Here is a 24,522-nt window from a genome sequence, read left to right on the forward strand (position 1 = left end):
TCCTGAGCTACATATGATAATAGTTAGAAGTTTGAGAACCTCAAGACACTCAGAACCTGCCCCACAGGACAACACCTATTAGGGCACAAAACTTTTCCAGTTCCCCCCCACCCCAAGCAGAGCTAAAGCCATGAGATCCCCCTTCTCTGCAAGGCAGAAGCTCCTAGCCCCACCACCTGGATGCAGGGCAAATGCCCTGAGGTTTCCCCACCCCCCAGTCTGGCAAGTGAAGAATTGGGAGCAGGGGTAAACTGCACTTTTACAGTTAAAGAGCTACGTGTGGCTCACAATCTGTGATTTGGCCACACCTGCTAAATGCTTATACCTTATTACACCATCTTTGAGTTTTGTGTTCTTTATTTGTGATGGCCTGAAAGTTACTCATATTATGTTTGTGCTGCTGCCTTAATGGAGTGATTATTACAAGCAAAACCTAGCCCCCTGAGAGAAAAGATTTTTAATCAAACGTTTTAAACTCTGTGCACCCTATTTAATTCTAGCTTCTGACAAAACAGTTGGGAGAAAAGGTCTCTATGAACATACAAATTAAGAACATTAAAACTGCCATAATGGGTCACACTAATGGCCACCAACCCAGTATTGTTTCTGACAGTGACCAATACCAAAGCTTTTTTGGGGTGGGAGGTGGGTGAGAGGGAAGAGCATGCAAAACAGGAAAGCTAGAGAGTTTCACCAATCTTCCCCTCCTGGCTATCAGAGGCTTAGGGATACCTCAAACAAGGTTGCAGCCCCGACCATCTTAGATAACAGCCCCTGATCAATGTATGAACTTATGTAGTTCTTTTTGGCACCCTGTTTTACTGTTGGCCATCATAACATCCCATGGCAATGAGTTCCACAGGTTGAGCATTGTTGTAAAAGTATTTCCTCATGTTCGTATTAAACTTTCAGCAGATGACCCCTATCATTGTATAGAAAAGGGGTTATCTTTTCCCTGATGTGCATTACTTTGCATTTATCCATATTCAATTTCATAGTTCATTGGTGCCCAATAATCCAGTTTTGTTGCACTGACATGTAACATGCTGCCATCAGCTTTGGACATAACGATCATGAATAATTTTGTAACAGCTGCAACTTTGTCACTTGATTGTTCATTCCCTTTTCCAGCTCAAATAAAATATGTACTAATGCACTGGCCCCAAAGATGCTTAGGGAACTTTGCTGTTCCCATTGTGAAAACTATTCATTCTAGGGATGTTAAATTTCGATGAATCAGTTAATTGAATAGTTAATAGTATTCCACTGACTAGTCAATGGGGAGTGGGGCACTCACTATCCTGGCTGCACCTCTGCCTTTTAAATGTAATAAGAGCCACCCACAGCTCTTACTACGTTTAAAAGGCAGAGGTGCAGTGGGGAACCTGGGGCAAGCATTGACTCAAGGGCTACGTCTAGACTGGCATGATTTTCCGCAAATGCTTTTAACAGAAAAGTTTTCCGTTAAAAGCATTTGCAGAAAAGAGCGTCTAGATTTTGATCTGAGGAAGTGGGTCTGGCCCACGAAAGCTCATCACCTATTAAACCATCTTGTTAGTCTTTAAAGTGCTACACAGTCCTGTTTTTTGTTTTAGATTGGCATGGACGCTTTTCCGCAAAATCTAGACACGCTTTTGCACAAAAAAGCCCTGATCGCCATTTTCGTGATCTGGGCTTTTTTGCGCAAAACAAATCTGAGCTCTCTACACCAGCCCTTTTGCGCAAAGCTGTGCGCAAAAGGGACTTTTGCCCGAACGGGAGCAGCATAGTATTTCCTCAAGAAACACTGATTTCTTACAGTAGGAAGTCAGTGTTCTTGCGGAAATTCAAGCAGCCAGTGTAGACAGCTAGCAAGTTTTTCCACAAAAGTGGCTGCTTTTGCGGAAAAAGCTTGCCAGTCTAGACGCAACCAAGCAGTCCCTGCTCATACTGGGTCCCAAATGCTGTACCTGACTACGGCTGAGCCCGGGGAGCTCTTACTATATAAAAGGCAGAAGTGTAACAGTTGGGACCCAGCACAAGTGGGGAATGCTTCATTTCCACTTGTGCCATTTCCTCTGCTGCACCTTTGCCTCTCCTGCAAAGACAGTGCTGGGGGGCAGGAGGGGAAGAGAATCAGCTTTTAATCCAGTTCCCCACCAGCACCAGCTCCTGACCCCCCTTGCTGCCTCTTACACAAACGGGACTGATACATCGGGTAGTTGACTAGTTGCTTACATCTCTAATTCATGCCTACCTTTTATTTCCTGTTCTTAACCAGTTACAGAGCCAATTAAAAGGACTTTCTTGTATCCCATGAGTTCTTAAGTTTCCTTAAGAGCCTTTGGAAACTTGACCTTGTCAAAGGCTTTCTGAAAATACATCCTGGATCAGAATAGCAGCCAGTGTAGTGTCCAGTTTCTGGCAGGGGCCAGAAACCTCCAGAAGGCACCTCTGGAATAATTTATCCCCTTCACAAAGCTTACCCTGATATCTAAGTGTTAAGCATTAGTTTAAGGGTTGAATCATGGGATTTAGTATCACTTTCACATTTTTAATCACTAATTATAACTGTTCTTTGTCTTCATAAATATCCAATCCCTTTATTGAATTCCTGACCATAATGACTTCCAGTGGCAATGCATTCCACATCAAACAATGTGAAAAAGTATTTCCTTGTTTTGAATATCCCTTTAAATTTAACAATGTTCTCTACTTGTGCAAGTTTATCCACATGCCATTTATCTTTTTTTATGAAAATTCATCCCAGTTTTTTCAATTTCCCTTCATGTGAGAGGTTTTGCCAGGCCTTTAGGCACTAGTTCCTCCTCTCTAAATCTCCCTCCAATTTTGTAAAAAAGTAAAGCCCCCCAGCAAAATAAAGCAAAGCAATATCTGATAAGGTAGAACACAAGCAAAGAACTTCAGGGAAAATTTTTTAAAAACAAAAAGCATACATCCTTCCATTTCATTTTCTATTCTACGTCACAAACAGCTTCTCTATGTTTTAGCTAAACTCCACTGAACAATATCAGTCCAACTATTGATAAAATTATTCTTAGAAGAATAAAATTTGTAACATTTTATTCTTACAGTAAATGAAAAACTCTCTTTGGATCAAAGTAGAGTTGCTACCATACTCCTCAGAAAAATCTAGTGCAGCAACACATCTATGCACGGTTTTCACTTTTTGTTGTCACAATGACTTGAGCAAAGGAAGTTTCCAAGGAATTCCAAATACATATTGGATTGTATCTGAAGAGGTGTTTTAGCATAAAACAAATACTTCAGGAACTATATAAGTGCTTAACAGCAGCAGCCATATGATCAAACAAGACAGCCTGTGTTTTCCTACACAGTTTCTCTCTCTGTCACCTCTCCTTCTGTTTTATATTTTTCTACTTGTGGAGAGAAATAGGGTAAGTTTCATACAAATCTATTTCTTACTATTATAAAGTAATAAACTCACCACTCAAAGCTGGATCTCTGAAAGGTGACCAACTACCGCAATACACATCTTTCATAAAGATGACAAATTTATTTCAAATCAATGTATGAAAAATTGGGGATTTGATCTGGGCTCAAGGACATAAAATAAGTGACACTAAAAACCATATAAAGTTTTTCTATCTTTATTAAGTTTTCAGGTTTGATATAATCTGTGCCAAAGACACTCATGTTTCTCAGGAGCACTAAGATGGGAATTCTCCTACTCTGCATTCTCTGGACAGAGACTGCCATGACTGGATCTAGTTTTTTAAGTCCTGAATATCAAAACACACAGGTAAAATCTCCTTCCTCCCCCTTCCCACCCCCCCGCATCCCCCTTCTGTTCTGCAATGTGATTTGTCCTTTTCATATTTGTTCATTTTTTTTAATTGTATCCTTTGGTATATATGGTTGTGACTACTTTCTTCCACTATTTGATCTGAGGAAGTGGGTCTGGCCCACGAAAGCTCATCATCTAATAAACCATCTTGTTAGTCTTTAAAGTGCTACATTGTCCTGCATTTTGCTTCAACTACCCCAGACTAACACGGCTACATTTCTATCACTAGGTAAAATTAGGTATATTTTACTCTTTTTAAACTTCTTCTTGACACAAAATGATTTTTTATAATACTCAGAAAAACCTTACAGGTTGTCTCAATCTAAGAAGATACAAGTTCTGCCAAAAGAGAAGTTTATTGAGATTTCCAGATGAACATAAACCAATCAGGCTGCATCCCCAGTAGGACAATTAGGACCTACAATTCTGCAGTGGTGGCAATAGAGAGTGATGTTTTAGTGTATATAGGACTTTGATGACTTTACCATTGTTGTTTGCTTAGAAGAAGAAAAGAAAATTGTGGTTAAAAAAAAGCTAATTGAGCTGCCCATGTGGTAAATTATGGGTTCTAAATTTTACACTGTAGATGAAGCCTATTTGTTAAGTCTACGAATAAAGTATTTACACTTTGATTGCTTTTCAGCAACGAAAGGAACCAAAAAAACATACAAAGTTAAATCGCCGGGCTACACAAGGATTTTTGGATGCAGATGCAAGGCAGGCAGAAGGAGACAATGAAATAGAAATTAAGGTTTGTATTTTACCGTCAATCTGAGGTTTGTTTTGTATATGATCACCTAATACAAAACGCATTAGATTGATGCAAAAGATGGTATAAATAAAAAAACTATACTGACATCTGATTGGAGAAGCAGTTAAAAAAAATCACTTGAAAATGGTAACCATTGCTAATCTTTAAACAAAATCAAAAGCAGCTTAACATTTATTGCAACTGGTTAAGCTACAGATTTAATTCCATTTCAAGATACATGTGCGATGAAATTTTACTTCAGACTTTCTTCAGTTCTCATACTTCGCTATACATCTTTTTGTTTACAATAGCTATACACAGGGTAATTGCTGTTCCTCATGTATATATAGTTATTTCCACCACAGACTCCAAGTCAATTAGGTGCTTAGCGGGAACAAGTTTTCCTAATTTTCAGAGAGTTCAGCTAACACTGTTGAATGTATCAGTCTGCAAAACCTATGTACTCACTAGCAGAAAAGAATCAAACTCTCTAAGAAAACTGTTAAACTGAGTTCATCTGATTTGATGCTTTTATTAGCTTAATGTTCCCTTTGAAATTGGTGTCAAGATAACAGAAGATCAGTACCAGGAGTACGGGCAAGTGCTGGAGAAAATTCTAGAGGATGTTCTTGCAGAGGACACAAAAGGTACTTGTCCCTCCCTCACCCCAACTTCCCAGTGCAGGGCAAGAAGGTGGGTAGGCTCTTCCCTCCCATTCACTCTGCCAGCAATGCCAGTTTTATTCTCTGATTGTCCATTCCCACTACACATTATCTTTTTTTCCCCCTGTATGGCTCCATAAGCTTTTAACATAACCCACCTTTCCAAATGGATGGATATACAAGGCCACTTAATTCTGTTGTCCTTCAAATCCCTTCTCAAGTCTCACTTCCTCCAGGTCTCTTAAAAGGCGGCAGCCACCATGTAACAGCAGCAAGTGTGTGCATATATAAACTGTGTGTATGTCTTCCTCTCCCCCACTTTTCATGTTCTGCTCAGTAACACATACAATACACTCTTGACAAGAACTACATCAATTTGACTTGGATCTTGGTTCAGCCTTGGGAACTACTCTAATGTAAATATTGGAAACTATTGGAAAAATTAACACATGAATTACATACCCAGCAAAACCAATAGAGGACAAGTAGATAATTAGAAATTGTTACCTTTTATTCAATAAGAGTACATTTACCTGTATCAGAGGCATTAGCGCAGGGTATCAGGTGAGAGCCAGTCCGTGAGAGGGGCCAGTTTAGAAACCAGCTCCCTGCGCAGACAGGCTTCCTGCCACCCCGTGCTGCTGCCTCTTATACAGAGGCAGCAGCGCAGGGTGGCCAAGCTGGAAAGCCAGTTCCCCACATGTATTGTCTCCAGCCGACTCCCTCACTCTACGCACTGGCTCCTGTTGATACAGAGGTAGCAAGGAGAAATGTGTGTAGTTGACCAGATTAACTGATAAGCCCAGGCTCATTGGTTAATCGTGTAATTGTCTACACACTGACATCCCTATCCTCTTCTCTTTCAGAAATCCAAACATTGACAAGAGCTGAAACATGAAGACAGTACAAACTCATTCCAGTTCAATGCAGTTCCACTTACTGGCTTGGATTTCTTTAAATGTGACTTGTGTAATTGATGACAATAGCATGCTTTAAAAGTCAATGCATAAAGCTGAAAAGTTTGCAGTTTTAAAATTATATTTTATTGTGTAATAGTTCTTTTCATGAGAATACAAGTATTATACATATGATAGACAGCAGCAAGGGTCAAACACTGACCTCTAAATTGTTTTCTTACCTTTCAAAACTATGTGACTCTGAAGATACCTGTTCTAAAAAGTGAAAGAAGAACCCTCTGTTAAACTACTATATGCTTCATGCAGCAAAAAAATAAAGCTAGTATTGAAACCGCAGTCATTTGTTAACTGAGTCTATATACATGTGGTATTAGATGCAAATTTCAGTCTTCACTATGCACATATGTATATTAGGGATTTTAAAATGTGGGTTTTTTTGGAAATGTCACTGTGGAAATTTAACACGTGGGGAGGGGGAGGAGAGCAGCAGGAGTTAGTATATGCAGGGAGCCAGCTTAAAAGCCACCTCGTTGTATGTACTGGCTGGTAATACAGGCAGCAGCACAAGGGGGCAGGCAGCTCTCCAGAAGCTGGTGCTCATGGGGAGCCAGCCTAAAAGCCAGCTTCCTGTGAGTGCTGGCTCCTGCCTGCTCCTCTCCCCACAATGCTGCCTCTGATACAGAGGCAGCAACGCGGGGGGGGGGAAGGGGAAGAGAGAACCTTGTATTTAATGGTGAAGATTAGACCATTTAAACAAACAATATCACATCCCTAATGTATATCATAAAGGAATGTGTATATGAAGTTATCTTTGATTAGCTGAGTTAATCAACAAGGCATACATCCATTACATAATACTCAGTCCTGAGTAAAAGGAGACTGAAAGATGACCTCTCAAGATCCATTCCAGTCCTATGATTGCAAAGAGCCCTATCATGTACCTACTAAAGTAAATGAGAGTTGTACAGTTAGTCGCAATAGACAAAATAGTGTCTCGTTAGTGGTCCTAAAGAAAAAAGGAAGCAGCAAATTATAGTCTTTACAACATGAAAGTTTTTCAATGGTTGCTTTGTCAAAAAGACCGAGTAGTAAATTTACAAGTAGCGGTTATCCACGAGGGGGGCTGTAGTATAGCCAAACTTATTGAAATAAATACTTGTAGTGGAAATACTGGATAACTTCACATTCAAATATTTCAAGCTGTTATTTAAGATGGGCTACGTGCACTTGAAATATTGGGAGTAATACTTTTAGAAAATTATATATTAAAAATCCTTCTCCGGAACACGAGCCCACACCACTTCCTTGGTACTACCAACAGATATGGACAATGTGTAAATTGGAAAGGTGTAACTGAACACTTGGTTTCACATTGTAATTTATTAGTTTGGGGGGATGCCTGATTGATAAATGAAAGAGTCCCAATCCAATAATCTAGGTTTTACAGATAACTAAAGTCAATATACAAAATCTTAGTTTAACTCTGTATAAACCAAACAATTTTAACAGTATCTCTTTTTCAGAGATCTTTATTTACAAATAAGCTTTAAAGAAGTGTCAACTGTATGTTTCAAGTATCCTATAACAAAAGTATCCTATAACAAAAATTAAGTCATTGTCATTTGTAATATTGACCACTGAAAGGACAATGGCCCAAAGTATTTTAAAATTAAGACTTTCCATTTTTGTTAAGAGGCATTTTTCTTCATGACAACACAGTTGGGCCGTATCCCTATAGAAGAATATTCAGGATGGATTTCCACATTCAATGCGTAATACAGGATCCATCAGAAGTGGGATCAGTGGGCTTCTATGTTCACATTCAATTTGAGTTCTTTTAAAACCTTGTTACAACTAAAAAAAATCTGCTATCTTTGATGCTACTCAGCACACTGGTAATTTAAACATTTTTCAGCAAAATGTTAAAAACTTATTTGGCACCACAGGCTGTACATTTTATTCAACTTTTTAAAGAAAGGCACTTGTACACAACACTATAAACAATTTAGGGTATGTTTTCATTCTGTGGCACGAGGAACTCTATGCACAGTTGTGTCAAATTCTTTGCTCTGATATATACTCTTTTCCATATCGCCTCAGAAATGGGGTGTCTTAGGGGGCCAAGATCATTGCCCAACTTTTTGGATCTAGCTATACCCGAGTAATCCACATTTGCTTAATAAGTTACTGGCTGTTTACTCTTGAACACACTAATACAAATAAGACTAAATAAAATCCCATAATATTTCCTACAGCAGATTCTCTGCATCTCCACAAGAAAAGCCATTTACCCAAGAGACATCAACACCCCTTTCTTGTGGCACCCCATGGGGAGATAATGGACCAGTAGAGAATTAAAAGGAGATGAAACAGGATACAGATTAAAAGGGAATGGTAACTTTTGGGAAGAGTAGGGGTGGCAAGTCACGTGTACAATTTGAACCTCTCTAAACCAGGACTCTGTGGCCCAGCAACTTCTGTAGTCTGGCGGGGCCACCTGGCAGGGCAGCAGGGGTCAGCGACAGGAGGGGGGCTGGCAGGGAGGCCAACAGCTGGGCCAGAGCTGGGGGCAGGCAGTGGCAGGGGGACAAGAAATTATCTTCTCTGGTCCGGCAAAATCCCTCATCCAGGGCAGGTGAGGTCCCAAGGTGTTAGACCAGGGAGGTCCAACCTGTACTTACCACTAGCTATCACCTCCAAATTCATTTGCAAGATAACATTTTGGGGCCATAGAAGACATAATATAGATGTCACTTGAAGGTTTTTCATCATTTCACAGCAGCTTTCTTGACATCACTCTTCTCCACATTTGCTAGCACCATCCTACAGATTGTACATGTAGTTGGTGTTCTTCCTTAGAACTGCCAAGGTATGGGAGAGTGGCAGGTCCTTCAGATGGGCAATCTCCCTCACTGTGTGCAGGGCTAGTCCTGGGTGAGAATACTGGCATATGCTTTTGGGAACCTGCACAAACATTAATGAAAAGGAGGAGTCAAGAACTGTGCAGGTCACTTCCTCTTGTTCTGCACTGTGCAGAACTAATCAGGAATTATCACATCAAGACTCTAAATATGGCCACTGAAATTTTTCAGAAAGTCAGTTTCAGCAATACAGTAGACTTCCAATAATCCGGCACCTTTGGGACCTAGGTGGTGCCGGATTATTGGATATGCCAGAGTATCGGGAGGTACTCCGGTGGGGGGCTGACACGGGTCTGCCGGGACCCTCACTGCGACCGGGTGGGAGGTGGGGAACGGCGCGGCGAGGGGAGAACCCTCCGCTGTTTTGCAGGAAGGCGGGGGAAGCCCTGCGCCGCCACCGAGAGTTTCTGGGAGGGGAGCAGGCTCCCCACCCACCAGACTGCAGTAGTTATCGCCGAACAGGGGGATGAGGGGTGGCGCTGCGGTACCAACCCAGGAGCACCCCAGCTGCTCTGCAACTTCCCCAAGTCCGCTGCTTGTCAGTTTCAGCAGTGGCAGCAGCGGACTTGGGGAAGCGGCAAGGAGCAGAGCAGCTGGAGTGCTGCTGGGTTGGTTCCGCAGCGCCACCCCTTGCCCCCCTGCTCGGCGAGGACTACTGCAGTCTGGGGGGTGGGGAGCCTGCTCCCCTCCCAGAAACTGTAGGTGGTGGCACGGGGCTTCCCCCGCCTTCCTGCAAAACGGCGGAGGGTTCGTCCCTCGCCGTGCCATTCCCCATCTACCCCTTGTATGCAGTACGGTATAATCCCCTTCTCCTTTTCTCCGCTTCCCTTTCCCAGCCGCGAGCGCTCATGGGGCTCACAGCAGCTCCAATTGTCCAGCTGGCCGGAGCACTTCCGGGTTCCAGTTGGTGCTGGACAATTGGAGTTTTACTGTATTACTATTTGATGTTTCCAGTGTTTCTTCCATTCCAGAACTCTTTAGAAGGACAGCAACCAGCGAACAAGCTACACAATAATGGAGGAGGGAATTGGCCGGAGACATTGAAGTAAATATCTATCCATTAATAGAGAGCAGAAAGGACCTCAGTGTTTAAAGTCTTGTCAGTAAATAATTAAATATGTTGCCCACAGATGAACAAAGGGAGGAGCTGGCTCTGCAAGGATCTGAACTTAGAGTTCTAAACAGCCTATAATTTCAAATAGGAGGCTTAGATCAGCTTTTATTTATAAAGGGAACATTTTACCAGACATATCAGACTAGTCTCAGAGGGGTAGCCGTGTTAGTCTCTCTGAAAAAACAAGGAGTTCTATGGCACCTTGGAGACTAACAGATTTATTAGGGCATAAGATTTTTTGGGTGAAACTCAATTCATCCCATCCACATGCTTTCTGAATATCTGAAGCAAAACACAGGCCTACAAATGTAATAGTCTAACTCACTCCTTCTTGCAGATGTCCTATCAGAACTTCTGACAATGCAACATTAACTCCATGGGCAGGAAAAAAAATGTTTTGAGCATTTTTAGAAACATACTTACCTGCCTCGGAAGGAAATAGGGGGCATCCGTTTCTACAATTATTCTGTTCAAAGGCATTTTTTTTATAGTTTCTCTGGCTTCAAAGGCAGATGAGTAAGTCAGCAGTGCAGTGAATCCCACAGAAAGGTTTGGAAAATGCTCTAGCAATGGCTCTATGACATCATAACTACCTGTAAAGCAATGCCTAAGGATAAACAGAAAACTTTGGTCATTCTCTAAGATAACACTTCTGTACATTTTCTAATAAGGGACAGACTAAGGAGATAAGAATTTAAGGAATCCAATTTTCTTCAGTTAGCCGTATTCTGTCTAAAGTTTCAATATTTAATGGACTGACTCAAAACTGAAGGGTGGGATTACTGCAGAAAAGACAAGGAAAAGACTGCGGGCAGCATAGCATTTGAAGCAACAAATGAAAGTTAGATACTTAATATGGTTTCTGGTACAAGGTAGAATTCTTCCCAACAATTTAGAATAAAAACATCTTTTCAGATCAATCATTTAGTTCTGCATAGTGAATAATGTGTTCCTCCAGATTAGGCATCAGCTGGGGACTTCCAATCACATTAAAATGCAATTTAGATATTCCCAGCTTTATAATTCTGATAATCATTCATGATTGAGAGGCTTGATTATTAAAAAACAAAAACAAAAACAGAAAAATTTTAACAAGTTTGATCTGTTTCAAAGTAACCTTGTTTCTGAACACCTTTTACTTAACAATAGCAACACCTAAAATTTCTAGAACCAAAAGAGAGGAGAGAAAACTATATCCTTCCCCTTTAATTTATCTAATGAGTTTGGTAAACACAAGTCTGTGTATAATCAGTTTCACAGTTTCCTTTTTATATGCAGTTCTGTGTTTGGATAGATATTAGTCTGCACGTTCCCTTGTATGACTGATGGACAGATTTTTTTTGGTTGCTCTCTGAATTGCTCTCTGCCCTACAAAAGGAACAGAAGCATTCCAGGGCTCTTATTGCTCTTGCTTCTTTTAACTCTTTGTTTCTGTTACTTGCCAAGTCCACAGCTTCAGAACAAGAAACAATTATATCAGAACTTTTGCTGTATCATTTCCTATCTATCCCTAAGGCACCCTCAAAATGAAAATACTTCTTTAATATAAAGTTCCCATCATTTTAAGCACTGATGATCCAGGCAAACTTCCTTATTTCTTTCAATTAAAGCATCACCTGGATCTGAACAGTTTCATATTTTCTGGTTTGTTATTTTACTAATGAATTATGTGAACTCCAGTAGTGAAGACAATTTAATTTAACAAATACAGCTACCTGTGTATCTTGTAGTCTTTAGGCACAAATTTTTTCATGATCCCTAGCAGATCTTCATCAGCCTCTCTGCAATGTATTACCAAGGGTTTCCTTAAAGACACAGCCAGCTGCAGTTGCTTTTCAAATACCTGAAAAAAAGTAAAGGAAGAAACAAGCACTGCCTTTATTTCCATTAGAATTGTTCTAACAGTAAAGAGAATACAATGGGGGTGATAGAGAAGGTGGAAAAATCAATTCATAAATGTATGTTAATTTCCTGTAAATCTATTTATGTTTTAAGATGAATGATTATGGAGAACACCCAGGCACTATGGTGATAGATGTATTTGTTTTCTACACCGAAACAGAAATCTGTGACAAAGCTGGAAATAGAGTAGAGTGCTCCTTCCTTTCAGTGTTGTCCATGATGCTTTCCTACTATATGGCATTTTTGTCCAACTATCCATGTATTTGTTTCCTGCTCATCTCTATTATATCAGAACTCTTACATTCTAAATATACAATCTGCAAGAAAAAAATTACTAGAATACAAATGGAATATGCTTTGCATTTGGTCAACATCTAATTTACTTATCCAATGTCTCCAATTCAAATTTGGAAAACTGTTAGGAGAGGAGACATAATGAGAGAATTTGATTAATAGTTTATACGTCATCTTCTGATATGGTCTAATTCACAGATCACTTTCAGGATTCTCTCCTATCCCAAAACAAAAATAAAGGTTGTAAAAAACTGAAGTATGTTGCATAAAGAGAAAAGGGAAGGTTTAGAATTCATAGGTAGACATCAGAGAAGAATTCCAATTAGTAACATATAATTAGAAGCTCAGCTCTTTACCTTGTGTTGCTTGGGGATATCAGTAGAGCATTTGTAAGAATAGTCCAGCCCCATCTCTCCAAATGCAATAGCTTTTGGGTGCCTCATTGCCTGCAAAAGGTTTCTTTCATGGAGGTCTGTGTAGTAACGTGCAAAATGTGGATGACAGCCAAATGCTCCCCAAACCATATCTTCCTTTAACAAATCCTCCCATAAGTCGTCCTCTAGGGTCCGAGGATCACAGAAGTCAGCTATACAGCCTTGAAATTCTTTAGGAAAGGAGCTATTGTAAATCCTTCTAAACTTTGAAAACGTACCCTGGAAAGACATTTTGGAATATAGCATGTCCAAGTGGCAATGGGTATCAATAAAACCCTCCTGTAAATGTTTAGGGAGTTCAACAATTACTTCCTGATTTACATATTCAGAAGTAAAAGAATCTGACGTCAGTGTTCTAGAGATAATGGAAGCATATGATTCTGCTTCCTCACTAGACATTTTGATTTTCTTCTCAGAGACCAGAGAACGCTCAAAGGAACTTGATCTCCAGTGTCCACGTTGAAGTGCAGACTCACAATTTTTTGATGTATTGGGAGGACTACTTGCTGCAAGTTCCACAGAAATATCACAAAGATGACTGCTATTGGAGACACCTAAGTAAGAAGTATCCTCACTGGGGTTTGAAAATGAACGATTAGATGGCCTGGGACTACTTGTCCAGCGCTTTGTAAAGTCACCCCTTGGGTGATTGTAGAGATGAGCTGGGTACATTACGGAATCAGTTATACTTGGTGAAGTCTCCAAAATAACTGACCTATTGTGACATGGAACCGAATCCTCTTGGGAAAACCTAGCTAAAGATTCTACATCGTCCACATCTGACCAATCACTTCCCACGGACAGATCTTTCTCCAGTGTATCTCGTCCTTTGAGCTGCAAGTCAAATGGAAAACAACATATGCAATCGAAACAATTTTAATTTTGTGCACAGTAAATTGTAGTGTCAGAGTTAGAGGTTTCACTTTGTATCCTGTTTATTATTTACCAAAACCAGAGCTGTTCCAGTAAGTACATGAAAACCTCAGAACTAATATACAGTGTTGCTGCCTGAACAAATGAATTACTGACATTAGAGTAAGACCTTGTCTATATATAAAAGCTTTGCTGCTTTAACTATGCTCATATAATTAAATGGCAAACCCCCTTTTAATGTGGGCTCAATTACACTGGTCTAGCTTATTTTGGTTCGGCAATCTGAAATGAACTTTACTAACTTAATTATGTTTATGCAGTAAAGCCTCAGTGTAATGTCAATCAGGGTGGATTTGATTTAATCATGGTTTTCTACATAAAAGTGCATTCCTGTTGATTGTCATATCCTTAATACATATTCTTCACAATTCAGAGACAGATGTAGGTTTCACTTTTAGGAGGTACACACTACACATTTTTAAACAGTGATTATGAAAACTTTTCAGATTAGTTTAAATATCAAGCTCAAATTATGTGTAAAACAAGAAAAACAACTAAGAGGGGCTATGTAATTAGAAGGGCAGAGATCTGTACTAACTGTAGCTCACAGACATCTGAGCTGTAAAAATCTGAGCTATCAGGACAGGATGCACAAGCTAACGTAAGATTGTTCTGTACAGAACATTATACTCAAAATTTGCTCTTTGCGAAACTGTTGTTCTGTTCTCAGGAAATTTAGTGTTACCTAACACAGAGCTCAGCAATCTTTCAAAGAATAGCCTTTTTTTTGGTCTGACTAAAGTACTTTGAGAGCCACATCACACGCAAAGCTGCTTATATACATATACAAAGAAAGCAGGCTGTGGGAGGAGGTCAGAGCTGGGGCTTGTGGTGCAGAAGGGGATATGGATAATGGCTATGGGGAAGGGGTCAGGGCTGGGACTGGGAGTGGAGGAGGGGATATGACAGGCCTGGACAAAAATACAGCCCATGGGCCAGATCCAGCCCGGGGAGACAACAGGGAGCCCCAGGCAGGCTCCCCTGCAGCCCCGTGCACCCTGCAGAAACGTGGCTGCCGGGCTCCATTTCTTTCGAAACTGGAGGGGACGGAGGAGCCACCCCGCTGCCAGCACAATCCCATTGGCCGGTTTCTGGCCAAAAACCAGTCACTGGGAGATGCTTATTTGAATAACAGGCAGCCAAAAAGAACTGTGCCCCCTCTCCTCAGCTCAGTTACTCACTGAAGCACATGGCCAGGCATGCAGGCAGACAGGCATACTGGCTGGAAATGTTTTAAGCTCTGCAAGCCTTAGCTCTGCAGGCAGACAGGCTATTAAGTCTCGTAGCCACAGCCTGCCTCTGGCATCCCAACCCCTCCCTGATAAGCATTTGCTTATGGGATAGTCTTTTGACTAGTTGATAGGCACATCAACATTCCTCCTTTGAAATGTACAAGAGCCCCCGCTGGGGCTGTTGTATACTTCAGAGGAGGAATGTGGAACTCTGCACATACAGGTGCCTTCTTTGAAATGCACAAGCATCCCCAGCAGAGGCTCTCCTGCATTTCAAAGCCATGCCGCTAGGAGCCCCGGGTCAGCTGGGAACTCCTCAGCTGACACTGGGGCTCCCTGGGAAATACTGTGGGAAGCCTGGGATCAGCTGGGGAGTCCTCTGCTGATCCCAGGCTCCATGGCTTTGAAATGCACAGGAGTCCCCGCTGGGGACTCCTGTGCATTTCAAAGAAGGCACCAGCATGCAGCCCAAAGTCAGCGAGACTTCGGGGCTGTACTCAAGAGTTCTGCATTCTTCCTTTGAAATGTACAAGAGCCTCAGCTGGGTGTCTTGTACATTTCAAAGGAGGAATGCGAAGTGCCTGTTGACTAATCAATTAACGGCAGTTTAACATCCTTATCCCAAACCTTCTCCATTAATACCATGGAAGAGTATGGCTCTTGACCACTTTCCAAAATCTTGGAGTGGCCCCGTCAAAAATTATTGCCCACCCCTGGAGTATGGGGTGCTGGGATTGGCATGTGGCCTCTGTCCAGGAAGCACTTGGATGGCAGTGCAGCTAAACTAAACCAGACTTCCTGCCTGCTCCAGCCCCACATTGCTCCCAGAAGGGAGCAACACATACCACTGTGGCTCTTGGGCACGGGGGAGGGGGAACACGCTGCATCTCTTCATGGCACTATCCCCTCAGTTCCCTGTTCCAGGCCAATGGGAGATGATGGGACAGTGCTTGGGTAGGAGCCATGCAGAGACCTCTGCCATTCTCTCTCTCTCCTGTGGGGATGCCCTAGCTACTTAGCAGCAGTCCCGTTCCATTGCCAGAGCTCTCAAGCGACCGGGGGGGGGGGGGGGGGGGGGGGGGGGGGGACAGCCAAAGACCTGCATGTAGCTCTGGAGCTATAGGTTGCCAACCCCTGATTAAACAGATCACCTCTCTCTCTCTCTCTCTCTCTCTCTCTAATACCTATGATTTGGTTTCCTTTTAAAGGAGGAAATACTGGAAGGGGAATCGGATTGTAATACAAAATTGTATGGTAACCACAAAGAAAAGTGTATTTATTTAGCTGTACGAAACAAATGCCTTTCCAATAGGTCCAGACTTCAGAGAAAATTTTTTCACAACGCAAATGCCCCTGTTCAACTAACACAAACAATGCTGTGTAATATACACCGGGCCTATTGCAGGAGTAGTTAACAGGCAGACTGCAGGCCATGACTTGACCACTAGAGGGGCTTTTGACCAGACCATACATTTCCAGGGATCTGTGGGCAGTTAGTCTGAGGGAGATGCTTGGGGAAACCCCTAGCCCAGATAGAGGCATGACTAACCACATGCTGGTGCGCATGGGGAAGTTGACACCCAGGGCTGAGAGGTAATAAGGATTGCAGGTGTCCCCCTCCACTCCCGCTCTCCCAAAATGGAGCCCTGGCAGTTGCCCAGCACACCTGGCAAGGGCTTCATTTAGGAAGGCCTCCACTTCCTTACTAATAATACAGTATTTATGCACAGATAGCTGTTTTAACATCCCTAGAAAAGCAAACTGGTTAACTGTTATATCCTAACTCTCACCACCCATCCTGCCCCTGCATGGCTGCTGCCACCAGAATTAACTAGCAAGAACCAGTTAACCAGTAAGCCTCATGCTTACTGGTTAACTGGTTAACATCCCAAGCATTTAGCACCTCCACAGAAGTCACCTTGGACCCAAAACCCACCATCCCCTCAAATTCCTGGGACAGAGAGTGAGCTTCAAAGCTCCTTAGAAGGGTAACCACCCAGGTTCTGACAGGAAAGGGGATTCCAAATGTCTCTCTCCATTACAAAAAATGTATGTTAAGAGTTCCAAAGTTACAAGAAACAATATTTCATTCTAATATACTGTAGTCAAAATAGAAAAAAAACAAGTTTGATCTTATATAGTGCTCTTTATCAATAGATCTCAAAACACTTTATACCAAGGAGGCAAGTATTATCCCCATTTTACAGATGAGGAAATGGTGGCTCAGAGATGTAAAGTGATTGGTTAGAAATCACTCAAATCTGGCACTAGCCAACTGATAATAGAATCGAGTCTTCTGAGTCAGAGTCAACTGTTCTATCCACTAGGCAATGCTGATTTCTCAGTCAGAAAAATAATTTAAAAATCTTATTCTTCTGATTTCTGCAGAGATCCACCTCATATAGCACTCAACAGGCATGTACAAGTATTCTGTATGCAACCTATAGAACAAAAGAAAGGAGGCTAAATCTGTTTTATACTGGAATAATCCTATACAGGAACACACATTTTAATTAAATCCTTAAATATTTTTGAAGGGAAGAGGTACAGTAGTGCATACAAATTCCAGGAAAGATTTTCAGCCATAGCCTCTGAATTAATCTACAAATAAGGGTCAATAGATTAAGAACTTTTACTGTTACAGCTAATGTATTACTTCTCTATGTAAATTAATTAGCTCTTATTCTACAGGACTAAACACAAAGATAAGGGCAACAATATTCATCTGTAGCTACAAAAGAATTTACACTTTCAGAGGTAATCTCATCCTATAAAAGGAAGAGAACTGTGTTAGTAACTTTAAAAACAATGAATAGTCCTGTAGCACATTAGAGACTAACAAAAATACATATATAATATCATGAGCTTTCGTGGCAAAATCCACTTCTTCAGATGAACAGAGTGAAGAAAAAAAAAAGGCCCTGTCTGCAGCAGGCCCCATGGGACTGAAGCAGCGCCCTGCCCATAGTGGACGGGGAGCTATTCCAGCCCCCATTGGTTAAACAGAATGGGAAAGCCTCACCTGTTAAGGTTTACCGGTTAACCTTTCACATCCCTAATTAAAATGCTTCACATTAAGACCTTGTACAATTGGCAATGATATATTCTACACATTAAAAATGAATCCTTAAAAATTAGCAGCTATTATTTAGTGTTCCTAAATGCATTTTTTTTATAGGGGGAGTGGGGGGTGACTGTAATTGAGTATTTCTCAAGTGACAACATCTAGTGGAGAAATCTGAGAGATTTTCCCCCAGTACTAGGCACTTACTAGACTGTGATTTGTGTTTTGAATGTTTCCAATTTGATCAGAAACACAAAGAACTTTGGTTTGTTCATTTAAAGTAAAGTAAAATTCCAATTAAGTAGTAATGTACCCTATACAAGGAACACTACTTCATGGCTTCACACACACTTACTTCGTAATCTTCTTCTGAACTCGAATTGTGTTCATCCACAAATACAAGCTTTGGAGAGGGTCCTGAAATATCTGGCCTCTGGTAGCCAACATGTTGTTCTTTGGAATTACTTTGTCCAGTGCTAACTGAACTGGCACTAGCAGTGTTTTCATCTACTGATGTTTGTCTGTTTGAGTTTAGCTGAAGTTGCAGATTATCTTCACGCCTTGAAATTGCACAGATCCTTCTTGAGGTGACATCTGATTTGCAAGACTCTTTATTATGTAGGGGGCTTTGATCTTGATCTCCATTTGATGTAGATGCCTCCCTTCTGAGCTTTTTACCTAATGAGCTCCCAAATGCATCCTTGAGAGCTTTAAGGTATATTACTGTGGATCCCTGATTCTTCATTATCTTCTTCCTACGGCCTACAGTCTGTTCTTCTGAGGCACCTTTACCTTCAGTCCTTGGTGTGAGGTTACAGCTTGCACCATCCTTTGATGTATAGAGCTATATAAAAAAAAAGGAAACAGCATTATGTAGGTGCTCATAAGTATTGAACATGTTAACAAACAAAAGTCATGTAATGCTTTGGTGAGAGGTGGGGGACATAGAAGGGTAAAAATTCCTCTGAAGCAGAGAAGACAGATTTTCAGCCTAAAGAGTTTTACAACACCATCATCAAAGACTTCAAAGAATTATGAAGTTTCACCATGTGTGGGAAGATGGCCACACCTCTTATGAAAAGAGTGGAAAGAATCTGCCTCATTTTCTGCAAAGTGATTGCCATCCTTGGGTTCGCAAGCTGTCACCCCAGACACATTTGGAGAAGATTTGGACAACATGCAATGGGATCATTTCTCACCACTGATGGCTGCTGCTATGTTCTTTTCATTGTTCAAGAGAACTACAGTGTGGCCTGTTTCAACTGTTGTGCCACAGGTGTCTTTAGACTAGCCAGCACAAGAGAGGCCATATCAGGATACTGTTTAGGACAGCTTGCCATATTACAACCAGGAACTATGCTCTCCCCACTCAAAGCAAGCCTCAAAAGTCTTTGCCTATTAAAAGGGAATCAAGCATTTTGCAACCTAAATTTTATTTTTATTTGCACAGTTAGATTATCTTTGGCCTAAACTTTGCTAATATAAAAACAAACACAGTTTGTTACACTTCAGAAGCCAGTCTCTGTAAACATGAATCAAAATATATTAAAAATAAATGGTAGATTTTCGCTTCTTGAGGTCAAATGAAGGTCTAAAAGATTTTTCACAGATGAGTTTTTCTGATTTTGAAATTCAGATTGTGTGTCTCATTTTCCCTGAAATTCTCTACAGAGAACAAAATAATTAATTGGGTTATAACATTAAAGATATAAAGTGAAAACTGATAGAGAACCAAAGTGATTTTTATTTAGGCCATTTAAAACTCTAGGATTTTGTTTGGCTTTGTTAACACCTACACTGAATCTAAAGGCTTAACAGATAGAAAAGAGAGCTGTTAGTTGAAGATTGGACACCCTAATTCCTCAATTAAACCTCAAGAAAGTGCCTAATGTACTTTTCTAGAGATTTCCCCTTTGCTGTGAGAGACAAGGTGGCATAAAGAATTCCCAAGGGACAAATTGAAAAGTTGACAGTTCTAAATTAAACTATTAGAAAAAATTCTAAAGTTGTACAAAATCCATAAAAAACAGGGAAAATAATTTAGGCAGTCTGATTAATCCATTTTACAATACAAGGGAACATGGACAGTGAAAATAAGTTTACCTTAAAAATAAAACTTTATGCCTACTGTACATGCACTTTTAAATAATGTAACTCACTGCAACAAGATATCACTGAGGCCAAGAATTCAGTAGGATCAAGGATTAGATATCAATATGGACAATCAAAACGTGTAGCTACATTAAAGAAAAAACAAACATGGATAGAAGATCTTCATGCTTCAAGGTACAAATAGACTAATGGGTTAAACTAAAAACTTCATTGATGGGCAAGGTATTCCAGTATTAAACCTTTCTTGCACTTTTCTTTGTGCATCTAATATTGACCATAGTTGGAGAAAGGATACAATATTAAACTAGCTTTTGTATGGCACTTACTATATCCTGATATTTGCAAGGTATTATTTGCTAAAAATCTCTCCCCCCTATCCTGCCAAAACAAACCAACTTTTCAGATCTTTTTTAGACACCAAGAATAAAGGAGAGCACAAACCTATTTGCTCCCTTTGCAGATTACCTTAAAAACAAACACAAACACCCTCTTTACTAGAGCTTTGGACAAGAGGCCAAAAAAAGTGGGATGAACCTTTAACTTTCACTCTACGGATGACCTTTGCTTCTGAGCACTACATTAAAACTAGGGTTACCACATTTGAACGTCCAAAAAAGAGAACACTCCTGAAAGGGAGTGTATCTGTATCCGTATATACCAACTCATGTTGTATTAATGTGAGGTAGTAGATACTGATACCATATTTGAACTTTCAAAAAAAAAAGTGTAACCCTAATTAAAACGACATATCCTTGTATGCCAGCAAAAGTGTTGTAACCATTATGTATTACAGGACAAGTGAAAACTCTTGTGGAGTGATGCCAAGCCCTTCCCCAACCAGTGTTTCTAAATAGCAGCTGTAGTGGTAAATCACGTTAAAACGCTGGTGGGGCGCTGTTATATTCAACTCCTGAAATACATAAACCTAGCTTCCTCTCAATAGGAAACCTGCACCTGTAATTTTGTTTAAATTCGCAATAGGAAAAGGTCCCCTCGGGTACGTAGGTGCACAAAGGGGGGCAAACTCACACTTCCTCTAGTATCGGAGCACTCAAGGCTTTACCAAGTCCTGCACGTTTTTGGTCAACTTCTGCCTCTAGTTTGCAGCCTTTGCCCTACATACCTCCCGCTTCAAGGATTCCCGGGGCAGGGAGACCATGTCTGCCTCGGAACTTTCCCAGCCAAGATGTTTCCTGAGCAGGATTCTCCGTCTGGGAAGGGGAAAGCCCCGACCCCTGCCTGCCACCAGGCTGCTGCTGCTCCCGGCCGCAGCGTCTGCTGAATCTGGGGAGGAGCCTCCTGCAGAGAGCGTGGCCCTGGATGTCCCTTGGCAAGCGGGCTGTGGGGAAAGCCGGCTCCGCGCCCCTCCACACGCCGCTGGCTTCCCCGCGCTCCGGGCCTCTCCCGAGGGCGCGGGGCGGGAGGACGGACATGGCGGCCCTGCTGTGGAGCATTTGCGATACTTGGCGGGGGGGCCGCCAGACCCGCTGTCCCCTGCGCTCTTCCCCTTGCGGCGCCCAGCGGGCTCCATCGGGGCGGCAGAGAGAGCAGCCGTTAGCCCGCAGTACGGTCAGCCCGGGCTGCAGGGCGGCGAGCCCCCGCACAAACCCCGCGGAGCTCCTCGGGCGGCCACCCTCGAGGCCACAGGGGCTGAGGGAGCCACGCGGGCCGGGCCAGGCGGCGGAGGGAGGAAGCCGGAGGGCCCGGCGGAAGCGCCCAACCCCCTCTCCATCCCCGTGAGGGGAGCCGAGCAGAGCCCGCCCCGCCTCTAGCGCCCAATGGCACCTTGGCGCGCGCCCGCTCGGCCGTTATTCTCAGCTCGGGATAGGCTGCGAAAAGAGGGCCGGGTCTGTTACCTGCTGGCCCCGCCCCTCCGCCGGAACAGTTGGGCTGGGAGCTGGAGAGCGAGTGGCGGGAACAGGGCCCTCTGGGCGGGGGTGCCCTGTGGTGCTGAAGGCTCATGGGGGAGGGGCTGTAGGTTTCCTGCCTGCGGGGCTGGCTGGGGGCAGTGTGTGTGTGTGTGTCTCAAAGCGCGGGCTGACGTAGCTCCCGGCCCTGCCTTGGGCACCAGCTAACCCTGGCGCGCATGTTTCCACGGGGGCGGTTCGCAACAATCCTGGAGCCTTGCTGCCATTTCCTGTTGAATCCACCCTATTTTATGTGCGTGTCCCTGTCTGTTGAAGTGCTCCTCCTAAACGGTAAGAACTAGGACCACCCCATGCAGCTTCCTCTTAGGAAGTGGGTCTGGCCCACGAAAGCTCATCATCTAATAAACCATCTTGTTAGTCTTTAAAGTGCTACCTAGTCCTGTCTTTTGCTTCCTCTTATAGTAACTTAAAACAACTAATAGTCTAGTAGCACCTTAAAGACTAACAAAACGTGTAGATGGTGTCATGAGCTTTTGTGGGCAAAACCCACTTCTTCAGATGATCTGTCATCTGAAGTGGGGTTTCCCCAGTAAAGCTCATGATACCATCTACATGTTTTGTTAATCTTTAAGGTGCTACTAGACTATTAGTTGTTTTTTTAAAAGTTTTTCGTGTTGCAGACTAACTTGGCTAGCCCTCTGAAGCTTTAAAACTATAAGGAAAAGAGACAGAATCACCAAGCAAGTGAAAGGGACTGGCTAGGGCCACTGCCCCTCTCCCCCAAGTGTCTCAGCGCTCATGCTCCCACCAGCAGGTGCCCTTTAAGGTAGGGATGTTAAATTTTGATTAATCAGCTAATTGAGTAGTTGATGAAATTTCCATTGATTCACGGATAAGAGGGTGTGGGGGCACTCACTACTTGGCCTTTACCTCTTGCTGCCCACACCTCTTGCTACATTTGAAAGACAGAGGCACAGTCCCCACTAGTGTTGTTTCACCACTGTGCCTCTGCCTCCCCTGCCCTCCCCCCGCAGAGCCAGTGCTAAGGGGGGAACTAGCTTTTTAAGCTGGCTCCCCCCCCCCACTGGCTCCTGCTCTCCCCCTTGCTGTCTCTGATACAGGGGCAGTGGGGGGGAGGAAGAGAGTGACTAGCCAAGTAATGACTCAACTACCCAATAAGCTTAAGCTTACGCGATAGTCGACTAGTTACTTACATCTCTACTTTAAGAAGGGCAAGGGGGCTGAAGTTCCTCTCTGCCCCATTTATATAAAACAATGCTGGCTGTTTCCCTTTGTCAGGAAACAAGGAGAGTACAGGTGGCAGGCAAATCTGGACCTGTCCCAGCTGGGGGACATGATCCCCTTGCCCAGCTGTGGGGCTGGAGCTAAAGCAGTCATGTAGAGGTACTTCTCACTTGGCCCCAGGCTGCTGCAATAAGAGAGGGCTGGGCTAGTCCTCTTGCCCGGAGACAGCCTGCATACTGAACCCCTCATCTCCAGCACCATCCCAGAGCAATACAGGCAGTCCCCAGGTTACACAGATCCAACTTATGTTGGATCCGTACTTACGAACGGGGCTTTTCTCGCCCCAGAGGACGCGGGCGGCGGGACCGGCCAGACGTGGGGCAGAGCAGCTGGGGTGCTGCCGGGTTGGTCCAGTAGCGCCGAGGAGGGGCACTGCGGGACCAACTGGCAGCGCCCCAGCTGCTCTGCCCCAGGCATCCAGATTCAGCTGCTGTTGAAACTTATCAGCGGCTGATTCCAGGAAGCCCGGGGCAGAGAAACTCTGCCTGAGGCTTCCTGTAGTCAGCCGCTGGTCAGTTCCAGCAGCGGCTGAATCTGGATGCCAGTTCCGATTTACATACAAATTCAACTTAAGAACAAACCTACAGTCCCTATCTTGTATGTAACCCGGGGACTGCCTGTAATTTAAATGAAGCACGTACGTTTTCATTTTATTTTACAAAAAGCAAGAATTGAGTTGAGAATCCAAGCAATGTTGGGTAAATCTTCTGGTAATATATGCCCGGGAGTGGTGCAGATTGTGAAGGCAAGTAAGTGCCCTCCCACCCTCTCCTACCCAGACCCTGCATCCTCAGCACCTCAAGCACACACACCCACCGAGACATTCTATCCCCAGTCGGCTCCTGCCCCCTACCCAATAGCCAGGCACTCTACCCCCAGCCTGCTCCTGCACCCTCCCGTGGCCAGACATCCTACACCAGCCCTCTCCTGCATTCTCCCTTGCTTCTGCACCTTCCTCCTGGCTAACCATCCTACTCCCAGCCTAGTTCTGCACATTTCCCCTGGCCAGGCACCCTGCCTCCATTCTGCTCCTGCACCCACCCCCCTGGCCAGACACCCTACTCCCAACCTACTCCTGCACCCTACATCCATCCAGACTTTGCATCTTCGCCGCCCCTTTGTACTCCACCTTCTGCCTAGACCTTGCATCCTGATCCCCTCCTACACCCCGATTCCTCTCACTGGCAGCCCCGTCCCGCATACTG

At 43.0% G+C, this 24,522-nt stretch overlaps 2 protein-coding genes across 2 annotated transcripts; one reads left to right on the top strand and one right to left on the bottom strand.

Moving 5' to 3' along the window:
* The first annotated feature begins 3,646 nt into the window (after positions 1–3,646).
* On the top strand, positions 3,647–5,935 carry GHRL (ghrelin and obestatin prepropeptide). Its single transcript, XM_089781229.1, has 3 exons — positions 3,647–3,763; positions 4,452–4,559; positions 5,098–5,935. The coding sequence occupies exons 1-3, from the start codon at positions 3,656–3,658 to the stop codon at positions 5,359–5,361; spliced, it is 480 nt and encodes a 159-aa protein (XP_089637355.1). The 5' UTR covers positions 3,647–3,655; the 3' UTR covers positions 5,362–5,935.
* A 2,714-nt stretch (positions 5,936–8,649) lies between these two features.
* On the bottom strand, positions 8,650–21,951 carry TATDN2 (TatD DNase domain containing 2). The gene is made up of 6 exons (XM_075938730.2): positions 21,268–21,951; positions 18,388–18,876; positions 12,726–13,637; positions 11,889–12,016; positions 10,597–10,780; positions 8,650–9,102 (listed from the first exon to the last, which is right to left on the bottom strand). Exons 1-6 carry the CDS (start codon positions 21,673–21,675, stop codon positions 8,962–8,964), a joined length of 2,262 nt encoding a protein of 753 aa, XP_075794845.2. The 5' UTR covers positions 21,676–21,951; the 3' UTR covers positions 8,650–8,961.
* Between the last annotated feature and the right edge of the window lie 2,571 nt (positions 21,952–24,522).

The sequence above is a fragment of the Pelodiscus sinensis genome, chromosome 11 (assembly GCF_052426305.1).
Source record: "Pelodiscus sinensis isolate ZL-2025 chromosome 11, ASM5242630v1, whole genome shotgun sequence".
In the NCBI taxonomy this organism is placed as follows: Eukaryota; Metazoa; Chordata; order Testudines; family Trionychidae; genus Pelodiscus; species Pelodiscus sinensis.

What these genes read in the sequence shown, in the direction of transcription:
- TATDN2 (XM_075938730.2), bottom strand. Translation starts at nt 21,675, where the DNA reads ATGGAGCCCGCTGGGCGCCGCAAGGGGAAGAGCGCAGGGGACAGCGGG. An exon ending in ATATCCCCAAGCAACACAAG is followed by an intron (nt 12,017 to 12,725) that starts GTAAAGAGCTGA and finishes ACTTTTTTTCAG; the next exon opens with GTATTTGAAAAGCAACTGCA. An exon ending in AAAGACTACAAGATACACAG is followed by an intron (nt 10,781 to 11,888) that starts GTAGCTGTATTT and finishes GTTTATCCTTAG; the next exon opens with GCATTGCTTTACAGGTAGTT.
- GHRL (XM_089781229.1), top strand. Translation starts at nt 3,656, where the DNA reads ATGTTTCTCAGGAGCACTAAGATGGGAATTCTCCTACTCTGCATTCTC. An exon ending in CTGAATATCAAAACACACAG is followed by an intron (nt 3,764 to 4,451) that starts GTAAAATCTCCT and finishes ATTGCTTTTCAG; the next exon opens with CAACGAAAGGAACCAAAAAA. An exon ending in ACAATGAAATAGAAATTAAG is followed by an intron (nt 4,560 to 5,097) that starts GTTTGTATTTTA and finishes TGCTTTTATTAG; the next exon opens with CTTAATGTTCCCTTTGAAAT.